This window comes from Centruroides sculpturatus, unplaced genomic scaffold, assembly GCF_000671375.1.
Source record: "Centruroides sculpturatus isolate CEXI.00-Female unplaced genomic scaffold, Cexi_2.0 scaffold731, whole genome shotgun sequence".
Classification (NCBI taxonomy): domain Eukaryota; kingdom Metazoa; phylum Arthropoda; class Arachnida; order Scorpiones; family Buthidae; genus Centruroides; species Centruroides sculpturatus.
Genome location: NW_019385203.1, coordinates 188,694 through 202,907, shown reverse-complemented (window position 1 = coordinate 202,907; position 14,214 = coordinate 188,694). Strand labels below are relative to the sequence as shown.

General features: G+C 27.4%; 1 protein-coding gene across 1 annotated transcript in view; it reads right to left on the bottom strand.

The window, feature by feature from the left end:
* The window catches only part of LOC111636083 (autophagy-related protein 16-1-like), a 116,143-nt gene that overhangs the window by 82,545 nt on the left and 19,384 nt on the right, over positions 1–14,214 (bottom strand). The window contains exons 4-6 of the mRNA XM_023381253.1: positions 10,889–10,962; positions 2,935–3,025; positions 1,136–1,296 (exon numbers count right to left, since the gene is read on the bottom strand). Of these exons, the coding sequence (XP_023237021.1) occupies positions 1,136–1,296; positions 2,935–3,025; positions 10,889–10,962 (326 nt within the window). The remainder of the gene's footprint in view (positions 1–1,135; positions 1,297–2,934; positions 3,026–10,888; positions 10,963–14,214) is intronic.

Below are 14,214 nucleotides of genomic sequence, written 5' to 3'. Positions count from 1 at the left end.
ACACCTGAAGAAGACCCTAGAAATGGGTAAAAAATGTTAGTGTTATGATCTAAATATCTGCAAAGCTATACAAGGTTAGTGCAACGTATTTGTATTTATTTCCTAGATCTATCACATCTGATAATTCTATAAATTAGAACTGTTTCTCTAAAATTTTTCAATTTATACACTATATTATATATTTTTTATTCCACTTATTTTTTTCTCAACCAATTTCTCTGTAACAAATTCCCTTATTAATACATATTATTACTAAAATATTTTGAAGTTTCTGTTCACTATGTTAATTCTGGGTGGATTGGGAAAAAAGCTGTTTTTAAATTTCCTCTTTGACTTTTGTATTTTTACAAAAAATTTAACTATACTTATCATAAATATTTAAAAAATATATATAATTTTTATATTTTGAAACAGAAATGAAGCCATGAAAATGCAAGATATTTAATAGGGTGCAAATTATCAGAAGAGAGATGAGTAGTCATTACATAATAAAGTGAAGCATGCAAAGAGCTAATTAATATAAGATTAAAATACTTATTAATAAAAAGAATAATTTGATACCCATAAATTTCTAATACATTACTGTGGTACAGATCTACACATATACTGTAGCACAGAATTACAAACTATCTTAACTGGTGAAACCAGTTAAGGTAGTGTGTGTCTTCAAATATATTTATAAATATTTCAATTATTATACTAAAACTTATAATGTATAAACAAAACTAATGAAACATATTTTCACAAATCTTTATAAATACATAATTTCTGATAAATCACTTTAAAAAAAAATTATTATATTAAGAAAATATTTCTTATTATATACGTGGCAGAAATTATTATGAATTTAAAACTAAGTTTATTTGAATAAAACTGTTTTTATATAATTATGTATGTTAATGCAATATATGAAAAGAAAAAAAAAATTGATGTCTTGCATCTTCATTTAATTTGATTTAATTATAACAGAAAGGCTAATAGGTAAAAAAATTTCAAATAAAAAAAATCCATATTATTATTATTTTAAATGTACTGTACTTCATATTTGTATTTTATTTTGGAAAATCAATTACTTTAATTCTGTTATTATTACTATATAAAATTATATTCTAATATAAAAAATAATAAATTATACTTTTGTACTCTTTCAGTTTCTGCATTTAATCTATCAGCATCTCTCGTTTTTAAAGCAATCCATCTTGATATAATATCTTGATGTTCTTTCTCTAAACGATTGTAATTGTTTTCTAAACTACTAAATGCTAGATGTAATGCTTCATATTCATCTTTTAGAACCTGGAAATAAATAAACAGTCTAAGAAAATATATTTTCTTTTATTTGAAAACATAATTTTAATAAAATATAAAAATTTCCATTTAAAAAAATAACATTTAAAAATTATGATTTTAATTTAAGTTTGATAAAATCTTCACAGGTGATACATATTTTTAAAAAAATGTTAATAAATAAATAATATCTAAAATGACATGCCTATCCAAAAAAAGCAATCAAGATTCAGATATAAGAAACAGATAGAAAATATTTGTGAGAATCCAGACATCAAATCAACAACTTAAATTAAAAATAATATAACTTTTTAATAATATAACTTTGTCAGCAGTGATATCTGTCAACTTTCAAACCTAGGAGCATCTCTTCCTATATGTTCTCAGCATTGAAAGAAATGCTTTCCTGCAACCTTCTGACATGCCGTCCTGATTTCACGGATTTAATATGACAACTAAGAGCCAGCCAAGTCAGTTGTTGCCAGCTTATCAACCCACCATGTTCACATTGTACCACATATTTGAATTAACTTTTTCACCAATGGATTTCATAAGTGCTTTCTTTGGAATTAACTTCGTCACCAACCCCCAGGAAAATTCTATATTTCATCTCTACTCCCAGCCCAGAACAGGAAAATTTCCATGTCAAATATCTTATCCTGAACTCCTCTAAAATGCCAACCTTCCTTGTTTACCCTGTCAAAAGAGACTGATTGAAAGAGACCTGTCAAAAGAGACTCTCTTGCCTCTGGTCTACCAGAAGATCAACCAAACTTCAGGTATTTATGTCTACGTGCATTATCATGTAAACTTACTCTCTCTTGCAACCACCTACCAGTTATTTTGACATATTACAATGTATATGTCATGGAAATCTTTTTCTTTTCAAAATAAATGGTTATTAGTTTGTTAAATCTAGTATCTAAGTGCATTACTTCTGTCGCACTGTCTCATAGTCCTCCATCTGGAATCCAATCACTTATGCACACAACTGCTCACATGACCTAGTTTCTAACAAAAACAATTAGCCATCACAGCTTCTGAGTTGAACGGGATACAGTGATGTCATCCTGACATGGCATTGAAGAGGTGCTGACTCCAGTCACATATATATTGTATCTGAATCCATGTTGTTTGATATGTTAAAACTAATTCTAGCTATTTAAACTAGAATAAATGTAGCTTATTTAGTTAAATTAATAAACAGAATTAAAGCTATGCATTCAGATCACATCCAAAACCAAAGCACTTTTTTCTTTATATCTAGATCTTTCTTTGAGAAGTCATATTCATATGCGAGACTTATACTTTGAGTTTTACTTGTTTATTAACAATTCCAGAACTCAGTTAATACTTCAACATTAAAAAATTAATTAAAATAGATATGAATATCAATATTGCAATTCACAAATTTACTAAAAAAATTTAGCAAAATATCTTCAAAGAAAAAATTAATAAGTATTTTCACAGGTTTTCCTGTATAATTATAATTGGTAAATTATCACTGAGATAAACTGTACAAATTAATTTTACTGAATATTTTCTGAATTTATACACAGTTATATTTTTATGGTTGATTCAAAAATGCATCCTTAAAAGTTTATAAATCAGAAATAATTTTATTATTGTTATTATTATCATCAATACCTGATGCATCATGTCTTTGTCCTGAATTGTTTGTTCTAATACTTTGCAATCTTCTTTTGCTTTTGATAATCCCATTTCTAACTCTTTCAATCTATTTTAATAAAAATGGCAGTATTAAAATTAGATAAAAAACAATTCCTATATTACTACTACTTCTCAATATATAATCCATTATTACACCTTAAGAAAATTATTTATAAAAAAATTTAATCAATTTCTAATTATCACAAAATTCAAAGTTACAAATATTTACGAAACAATATTTCAAACAGTAGTTTACTAAAAATTTTAATTTAATTTCTTTTAATAAAAGAATAAAATATAAAAATATTCAGCTGTATGAAAATTTATTCAAATAACCATATTTCACAAACAATGAATTTATCACATACAATATCATGATAAAAAATGAATTTTGAAAAAAATTTATGTATAATAATCTCTAATATTTCTGCAACCTTGTTTACATTAAAAATTTTTTCCAACATGTTTAACAAACCAAGTACCAAACCATAAAATAATATTTTCTAAGACATGCAAATTACAAAAATATAGTAGTGTTATTTTTTTGTGTTCAGAGTTCTAATGGTATTCTGGAGATGTAATCAACCTAACAGCAACTGATGTAAAAATGATCATCATGCATAGTACATACCTGTTTTTGGTTGAAAAGATGTTTTTCATTCCTAAGGAGCAGATAAACAGATGGATTTCTTTTTTATAGCAATCAAATGTTGCATTTAAAAATTTTTTTCTGTACAGTTTGGTAATCTTTTTGTTGGGCAAATTTTATTTTATAACTCTGCTGCTTCTTATTGTCTAAACTATTATTAGATTTTAAAGATATGCAGAATTTTTCAATTATTAATGAAAAATGATACACACAACACTAAAAAGTTATGATATTTTTTTTTTTAGACTCATCTCTGTATGTATAGTCATTAAGAAATATATTTTTCTGTAAAATGTCATATTTGTCCTGGCAATTTTTATTAAATAGTTATGATATTCTTGTTTGCATCTGTCCAAGAAAATACTATTATATGGAATAATGTTCAGATTATTAAACTTGTAAAAAATCCTGGTTAAGATCAGGGAAATGATGTATATATAAGAGCAAAAAGAAGTGTATTAGTTATCAAGATGCGCACATATCTTCCAATTAAACTTTTAATTTTACTTGGTAATTTTGTTACATTTATAATTAAACTAATGGTTAAATATTCATTGCTCTACTATTTAACTTTTGTATTTAAAGTAGTTTTGTTCTGAACAACAGTTATTTAAGATGATCAAAAACATTGATTTTTTTGTTCTAAATAAACTGATGGATTATAAAGTTTATATATTAGTATAGATTTAAAACAAAGTGAGAATGTTTGTTTGTTAGAGATGAACTTTGAATCTAGTAAACTAATTTTTAAAATTCTTTCACTATTGGAAAGCTTATTCCTTCCAGATGAACACAGGTTATCTGAATGTTTATCACATTTAGAAAATGGCAAAATATACATTTTTACCAGGTTATTTAACAACTCCCACTGCTCAAGACACCGACTAGTACAAAATTAAAATTGTAATGTGTGATGGAGTTGATTCATATGCAGATCACTCAAATTTGTTCATAGAGGATTGTAGTTCATTATCAAATATAGAATATGGTAGCACTTTGTCTTAACAACCCAATTTTTAACTCTTAACCACATGAAAGTGTACAAATCACTTGAAGCTCACAATTTTGTAACAAGTGACTGGGTTGATCCAAAGATTTTGATGAATAGTTCTTCAAAACATACCTTTCTTAGCAAGAGAGTTTAGCAAGTACAGTGGGTGATCGGTTAACGAACATAATCCGTTCCAAGATTTTGTTCGCTATCCGAATTGTTCGTTAACCGATTATCGATTTACCGTAGGTTTTAATGGGAATTTGATTAATTTGTTCTGGAGACCTTAAAAAATAAAAAATATATACCTTCTTACTACGTTTATTTATATGTAATAAGTTAATAAAACTACATACATACACAGTGTTGCGTTTTTATTTGTCATGTTTTCTCTGTTTGAAAGGGTTAAAGAATCTGTCTAATGTCGATTGCTTTTCTCTCTTCTTCACGATTTTTCGTAAGTAATTAATAGCATTGTAATTGTAGAGGTCCCCAAGCCTCAACATGGTTTGGATGCCATTCTAAGACCGTTGTTCTGACATCCTCCCACTTCTATAAAGGATCTTTAATAACAGATATCGACATTAATCCTCTTTTTCAGAAGAAAACATATCTTGCCGAGTTTCTTGGTGTTCTTCATTCAAAAGTTCTAGGCGTTCTTCTGTTGTCAGATCCATTTCAGGTTCCATTACAAACTCTTTGATGTTCTTTATTTCTCAGAAGTGATTTTTGTTACTGCTTTAGCTGCTGAAGTCTTTTTGATTATACAGCATTTTTCTTAAATAAGATTGAACTGAGGTTTACTGTAGACCTGTTTATTCCATATTGCCCAGCAACATTAGGTATCTTCTGTCCACTCTCTACCTTTGCTATTATACTCTCATCTTTCGAAAAGAAAAATAGACGCAAAACTTAACGAGTGCCTACCCGACAGTCTCGCGAATACACAAAAGAATTGTTTTGTCAGAAAAATAAAAGGCTGGAATTACAAGGGAGGATTTCAAAGTTCAGAGGAATACTATCCAATCAGTATATATCGGCTTGAGCGTCGATGTCGACGTCTCCCACACTCCGAAAAGTTTCGAATTGTTGCCCGAAGACAAGGGAAGACCAATCGGTATTCATTATTTTACGTCGCTTCTTCTTGTATTTGTTCTGTGGGGTGTTCGTTATCCAATCATGTGTTCGTTGTCCGAACATAAAAATCTTTCGCAAAGTGTTCGTTATCCGATCTGTTCGTTAACCGATCACCCACTGTACATTAAAATAAACTATAGTGCTAGGTAATTGTATCATTGTAATGACTAAAAGCTTAATTTTGAGGATATAGATGAGTTTTATAAAAAAAATTGTAATGTTAATAACAAGTAAAATCATTTGTTTTTTGAAACTGTCCTGTTTTATAATTCTGACATAGTAAACACTAGTATTGTGTTGTATTCCAAAGACACATGGCAACTTTTTCCATCAAATATCTTTATTAGTTGAGTCGATACAGTACATTGTTTTGTACTCATTTCAGGCTTTTCCCCTCTTCAGTCAACTATAATNTTTGTTCCATCTCTTTCTAGAACTTTCCTATCTTAATCCCTGTCCCTTGGGTGGGATGACCAGTTCTGAGAAATGAAAGAACAAAGAAGTTAGAATGACCCTTAGGACAATGATGAAAAGACAAAGGGCATTTGAGGAGAGAACGGCGAGAAGTATGGAAGTGGAGAGTGGACGCTCCGGGTCGCTTAAGCAATGAACGGAGATACTGAAACGAAGTTAAGAAAAAGGTTCTCGTCCGGCGACAGCGACAAAAAGACTCATTACACTGGTTATTCCAGGAATTAGCCCTCAACTCCAACAAGGAAGAATCGAGGAGATTAGAAAGTTCTAAAAAGTAGAAAATGAAAAATTTTTCTTTCGAATTAATGATTTTGATTTGTTTTATAAAAAGTATTAATAATTATAAAACAAATCAAAAATTAATCCTTCTAGTTTTCAAATACATTTCTGAATGAAAGTTGATGTAACTGGAATTTTTTTTATATAGATGGTATTTGTATAATTAGTATATCCTCCAGATGTCATAACTTACATTTTCAGATTTTGTCTTTTTTGTCTTGTGTCTGTTTCCTTACATTAAATTTTTTTTAATTGCTTATTGCATTATTATTTAAAACCTCCAACAGTAACATTAAATTGACAAACAATATATAGGATGAGACATATTTAACCTGAAAAAGTGAAATATCTCCAAAATAAAACATTGCAGAGGAAAATGTTTAACATAAAATCTGTTTTGAAAGTAGAAGGGTAATATGTTTGTTTATTTTCTTACATAAAATGTAAAATTACGAAAAAATTATATTTTTCTTTCCCTTCTGACTTTCGGATAATATAAAACTTCAATTTTTTAAAAAAACAAGCCAATAGTGACTATAAAAATTTTTCAAAAAAAGAGTTTAAAAAGGTAATAAGAGTAAAAGGTAATATAATTTAAACTGATAATGAGCAACTTTTGGTAACAATTTTATTTTCCNTATATCGTTTGTGTATTCATTGTTTTTTTTATGTAAGTTCTCTACTGTAATAAATAAAAAATATATATTCTATTATAGCTGACTGAAGAGGGGCAAAGCCTGAAACGAGTACAAAACAATGTACTGTATCTACTCAACTAATAAAGTTATTTGATGGAAAAACTTGCCATGTGTCTCTGGAATACAATACAATACTAGTATTGTATCAGATTTTCTGTTCTGTTATAATGTCATGTATCAGATGACATTATAACAGAACAGTAACATCACAAATGTGGCACCAATCAAATTGTACATGTGTAATCACATACATCCAACATTCCAATATATCATATGCAAGTTGTCTATATATACNTATTCCAAAGACACATGGCAACTTTTTCCATCAAATATCTTTATTAGTTGAGTCGATACAGTACATTGTTTTGTACTCATTTCAGGCTTTTCCCCTCTTCAGTCAACTATAATAGAATATATATTTTTTTTATCTATTACAGTAGAGAACTTGCATAAAAAAAAAAAAACAATGAGTACACAAATGATATATACCTTTGGTTACACTTTGTATAATTTAAAATGTTGTAAAATCTGCTTTAATCTTTTTATGGATAAACCAGTATACATTACAATTTAAAAAAAGGGGGGAAAAAATCTTCCAAAATCCATAAAAGGATTAAAGCAGATTTTACAACATTTTAAGTTATACAAAGTGTAACCAAAGGTACGTCTATATATCGTTTGTGTATTCATTGTTTTTTTTATGTAAGTTCTCTACTGTAATAAATAAAAAATATATATTCTATTATAGCTGACTGAAGAGGGGCAAAGCCTGAAACGAGTACAAAACAATGTACTGTATCTACTCAACTAATAAAGTTATTTGATGGAAAAACTTGCCATGTGTCTCTGGAATACAATACAATACTAGTATTGTATCAGATTTTCTGTTCTGTTATAATGTCATGTATCAGATGACATTATAACAGAACAGTAACATCACAAATGTGGCACCAATCAAATTGTACATGTGTAATCACATACATCCAACATTCCAATATATCATATGCAAGTTGTCTATATATACAGTATACATATACACACATATTAAAGTAATATTAAAAATGATCAAATCATTTTATTAATTTTATTTTAAAAAAGTAAATAATAATTTAATAGAAAATAAAATTTACCGATTGTTTTTTGTTAACAATTCTTTTTCTTTTTCGTCCAAAGTATTTCTAAGTTCCATTAGTTGCTGAGCATACTACAAAGAATAATTATATATTATAGCATCAGAATCTGTTATTAAAAAGCAAGTCTGTTATATTCTAATTTCTATTTTATATTCTTTTAAAATATTATTTTCTTATCACTTTTAATATTAACTTACAGATTGTAATATTATAATAAATTTATTATTGTTTCTTAACAACTTAAATTAATTTATAATTTATTAACTAAAACATGTGTAGATTATCTAACAATATTTATTAATAAATTATTGATAATTGGATTTCTAACATTTGTGATTTTTGTATCATCATATTTCAATTAATTTTTAACTTATTTCATCTTCTGTCAATAAAAAACAAAGCATTACTTTATAGACACTAAACTATTAGTTCAGTCAAGTCATTGATTCCATTTGGAAAAATATCTAGTTAATTGCAATTCTTTAATTATTGTTGAATAAAGCAAGCTCATTATTTAGATACATCATTTAACATATGATGATAACTAATCTTAATTTTCATTCTGTTTCGCCAGTCAAGAACAACAAAAATTGTTTAAATCTACTATATCTCAATTTCAAAATACTTTTTACAATTATTACAAAAGTTGTTACAAATACTTTCTATACTTTCTACAATATTTAAAATCTACAAAGAAATAAGTTGTAACATTAAATCCAGTAAATTTAATAATTTCAATTATTTTAAAGAGAAAAATACTATAAGCAATTACAGATTTGGAAAAAATTTGTCTAAAAGAAAAAATAAAACGTTCTTAATAGTTACTCGTACTAAAATATCAAAATCATCCTTCTCTCTCCTAGTCAATCAGTAATATAATGGCAATTTGCACAAATACAAAACTAATATAATTTATTCCAAAAAAGTTATAAAAATTCAATGGAGTCAGAAATTTCTTCTTTTGTTTTCTTCTTACATAAAATGTAAAATTACAAAAAAATTATATTTTTCTTTCCCTTCTGACTTTCGGATAATATANTTACTGCTTTAGCTGCTGGAGTCTTTTTGATTATACAGCATTTTTCTTAAATAAGATTGAACTGAGGCCTACTGTAGACCTGTTTATTCCATATTGCCCAGCAACATTAGGTATCTTCTGTCCACTCTCTACCTTTGCTATTATACTCTCATCTTTCGAAAAGAAAAATAGACGCAAAACTTAACGAGTGCCTACCCGACAGTCTCGCGAATACACAAAAGAATTGTTTTGTCAGAAAAATAAAAGGCTGGAATTACAAGGGAGGATTTCAAAGTTCGGAGGAATACTATCCGATCGGCTTGAGCGTCGATGTCGACGTCTCCCACACTCCGAAAAGTTTCGAATTGTTGCCCGAAGACAAGGGAAGACCAATCGGTATTCATTATTTTACGTCGCTTCTTCTTGTATTTGTTCTGTGGGGTGTTCGTTATCCAATCATGTGTTCGTTGTCCGAACATAAAAATCTTTCGCAAAGTGTTCGTTATCCGATCTGTTCGTTAACCGATCACCCACTGTACATTAAAATAAACTATAGTGCTAGGTAATTGTATCATTGTAATGACTAAAAGCTTAATTTTGAGGATATAGATGAGTTTTATAAAAAAAATTGTAATGTTAATAACAAGTAAAATCATTTGTTTTTTGAAACTGTCCTGTTTTATAATTCTGACATAGTAAACACTAGTATTGTGTTGTATTCCAAAGACACATGGCAACTTTTTCCATCAAATATCTTTATTAGTTGAGTCGATACAGTACATTGTTTTGTACTCATTTCAGGCTTTTCCCCTCTTCAGTCAACTATAATAGAATATATATTTTTTTTATCTATTACAGTAGAGAACTTGCATAAAAAAAAAAAAACAATGAGTACACAAATGATATATACCTTTGGTTACACTTTGTATAATTTAAAATGTTGTAAAATCTGCTTTAATCTTTTTATGGATAAACCAGTATACATTACAATTTAAAAAAAGGGGGGAAAAAATCTTCCAAAATCCATAAAAGGATTAAAGCAGATTTTACAACATTTTAAGTTATACAAAGTGTAACCAAAGGTACGTCTATATATCGTTTGTGTATTCATTGTTTTTTTTATGTAAGTTCTCTACTGTAATAAATAAAAAATATATATTCTATTATAGCTGACTGAAGAGGGGCAAAGCCTGAAACGAGTACAAAACAATGTACTGTATCTACTCAACTAATAAAGTTATTTGATGGAAAAACTTGCCATGTGTCTCTGGAATACAATACAATACTAGTATTGTATCAGATTTTCTGTTCTGTTATAATGTCATGTATCAGATGACATTATAACAGAACAGTAACATCACAAATGTGGCACCAATCAAATTGTACATGTGTAATCACATACATCCAACATTCCAATATATCATATGCAAGTTGTCTATATATACAGTATACATATACACACATATTAAAGTAATATTAAAAATGATCAAATCATTTTATTAATTTTATTTTAAAAAAGTAAATAATAATTTAATAGAAAATAAAATTTACCGATTGTTTTTTGTTAACAATTCTTTTTCTTTTTCGTCCAAAGTATTTCTAAGTTCCATTAGTTGCTGAGCATACTACAAAGAATAATTATATATTATAGCATCAGAATCTGTTATTAAAAAGCAAGTCTGTTATATTCTAATTTCTATTTTATATTCTTTTAAAATATTATTTTCTTATCACTTTTAATATTAACTTACAGATTGTAATATTATAATAAATTTATTATTGTTTCTTAACAACTTAAATTAATTTATAATTTATTAACTAAAACATGTGTAGATTATCTAACAATATTTATTAATAAATTATTGATAATTGGATTTCTAACATTTGTGATTTTTGTATCATCATATTTCAATTAATTTTTAACTTATTTCATCTTCTGTCAATAAAAAACAAAGCATTACTTTATAGACACTAAACTATTAGTTCAGTCAAGTCATTGATTCCATTTGGAAAAATATCTAGTTAATTGCAATTCTTTAATTATTGTTGAATAAAGCAAGCTCATTATTTAGATACATCATTTAACATATGATGATAACTAATCTTAATTTTCATTCTGTTTCGCCAGTCAAGAACAACAAAAATTGTTTAAATCTACTATATCTCAATTTCAAAATACTTTTTACAATTATTACAAAAGTTGTTACAAATACTTTCTATACTTTCTACAATATTTAAAATCTACAAAGAAATAAGTTGTAACATTAAATCCAGTAAATTTAATAATTTCAATTATTTTAAAGAGAAAAATACTATAAGCAATTACAGATTTGGAAAAAATTTGTCTAAAAGAAAAAATAAAACGTTCTTAATAGTTACTCGTACTAAAATATCAAAATCATCCTTCTCTCTCCTAGTCAATCAGTAATATAATGGCAATTTGCACAAATACAAAACTAATATAATTTATTCCAAAAAAGTTATAAAAATTCAATGGAGTCAGAAATTTCTTCTTTTGTTTTCTTCTTACATAAAATGTAAAATTACAAAAAAATTATATTTTTCTTTCCCTTCTGACTTTCGGATAATATAAAACTTCAATTTTTTAAAAAAACAAGCCAATAGTGACTATAAAAATTTTTCAAAAAAAGAGTTTAAAAAGGTAATAAGAGTAAAAGGTAATATAATTTAAACTGATAATGAGCAACTTTTGGTAACAATTTTATTTTCCTTGTTGTACATTACATGACCCTAATTAAATTTAATATGTTTATTTTTGTGTTTTTAAATTGAGCAACAATAAAATACACATTAAAAAAGCACTTTCGGAATTCCAAGAGTACTTTACATCATTAGAAAAAAGACAATATGAAGAAATTAAATATTTAAATAGTTTTTGATGTAATGCTGACAGTTTTATAGTTATAGAATAAAAACTTGTTCGTTTTGTTTAATGTGCCTTCTAGAGAGGGATCTATAGTCTCACTTAAACTGGCATGCCTGTTTTTTATCATATGGAAATATCTGATTTCCTGGTCTCCCCTGGATAGATTGGCATGCCAGTCATTCCACGAAAATATGGTATAAACTTGGAATTTTCTATTTTCTTAGAAAATACTGACTGATTTTGGATATTTCCAATATTGTGGATGTTAATTAATTCAATTTAAAATTATAATTACTTTTTCAGTTGCTAAAATCACATTAGTGATTTAAAATTAATATTGTATGATTCTTATCAGGATTTAAAGTAAATATAATGTTTCTAAAAAATCCATAACACCATAATTTCAAGTAAATATCTCATGACAATATTCCACATAAAATTTCAAAAATCAAAATAAAATCTTTGTATAACGCATCCTATTGTATATCCCACATCTCCAGGGCAGCCTTTGAAAGCAAGATAATTACTGATATGCAGTTTAGAAGTTGTCATCTCAAGCATTAAAATATTGCTTTTTCTGTTCATTGGTGTTAACAAATCATTGTAATATACATAAACAGCAAAGTCCAAATATGTTATAATAATCATATTAATTTCCAGTTTATTTGGACTATAGTTTGGCTTATTATTAATAATATAAAATAAATCTTCCTAAAGAAAGACAGTTAGACTGTTTGCTTTCTTATACTAATCATCATTATCATCAGCTTATTCTACTATTTCAAATTATGGTGTAACCTCCCTTACATAATTGTATTATTTGTGCCCATGTTTGCCTATCATTTGCTTCTCTCAACCATGTTGTGCCTGCTTGACTTCTATTTTGTATTAGACTGAAGATTAATCTGTATCTTAATTGCAAGTATTTATTAAAATATTAATCCATCAAAAATAGGTCAAGGGTTGTAAAATCAGTAGAGTGTGGATGGTGTCATTTCTAACAAACGTACAAATAAGGGTACATCCTACATGGCAGTGTCCAGCAACCATAAGCAGAAAGAATCTTTGTATGTGCATCCAACTCTTGAGCGACTTCTGTCCAGAGTGGAAGCATGTCGTTTACAAAATGGCAGCAAGACGACTTCATCGAATGCTTGCTAAGGAAAATATGAGAAGCATTAAAATGGTAAATTTGACAGATAATTGTTATCACTAACTAGATACACTACAAATATAAAGAATCTTCATAAAATAATAAGTTAAAAAAAGTTTTATTTTTAAAACCTTACATTTACAAAATCAGGTTATAACTAACTAGATACACAACAAATATAAAGAATCTTCATAGAATAATAAAGTTAAAAAAGTTTTATTTTTAAAACGTTACATTTATAAAATCAAAAATTATTAAATAACGTAAAAGATTATAAATTAAAGTACATACAACACATACACAATTTATTTGTCATTCTGTTTTCATTCATCTACAAAATCAGCCATTTTCTTCGTTGGAAGCAGTGTTGCCAGATCTGAAGGTTAAAAAGTAGCGTGGTTGTGCTCCAAAAGTAGCGGATTTGAACTGTTTGTAGCCCAAACAATAAAAATGAATTCTTTTGCAACTATGCACTTTTACTAATGAAATAAGTTTGTAATATATGTGTATACATACACAGAGTATATCAGAATGACGTTTTAAAAATTTGGGGATTGTAGACGATGAAATTTTGAACGTTTTGATATAAGGAACCTACAGCCGGAAATGAGATACGTATAAAGTTTCTACAGCACTTTGCATGTTCTATGAGGTCGGTATGCTGGATGAAACAGCAGAATACAGTATTTATGACAAGTTTTATTGACAAAACAGTAGAGTACAATCAAACTGTACATCGAATCAGTGGCTGCACTACTTTAGAGTAAATGTTCAGTGTGACGACCACCAACTTCGTTACATAATGTGCAACGACGAACCATGTTTTGTCCGACTCTC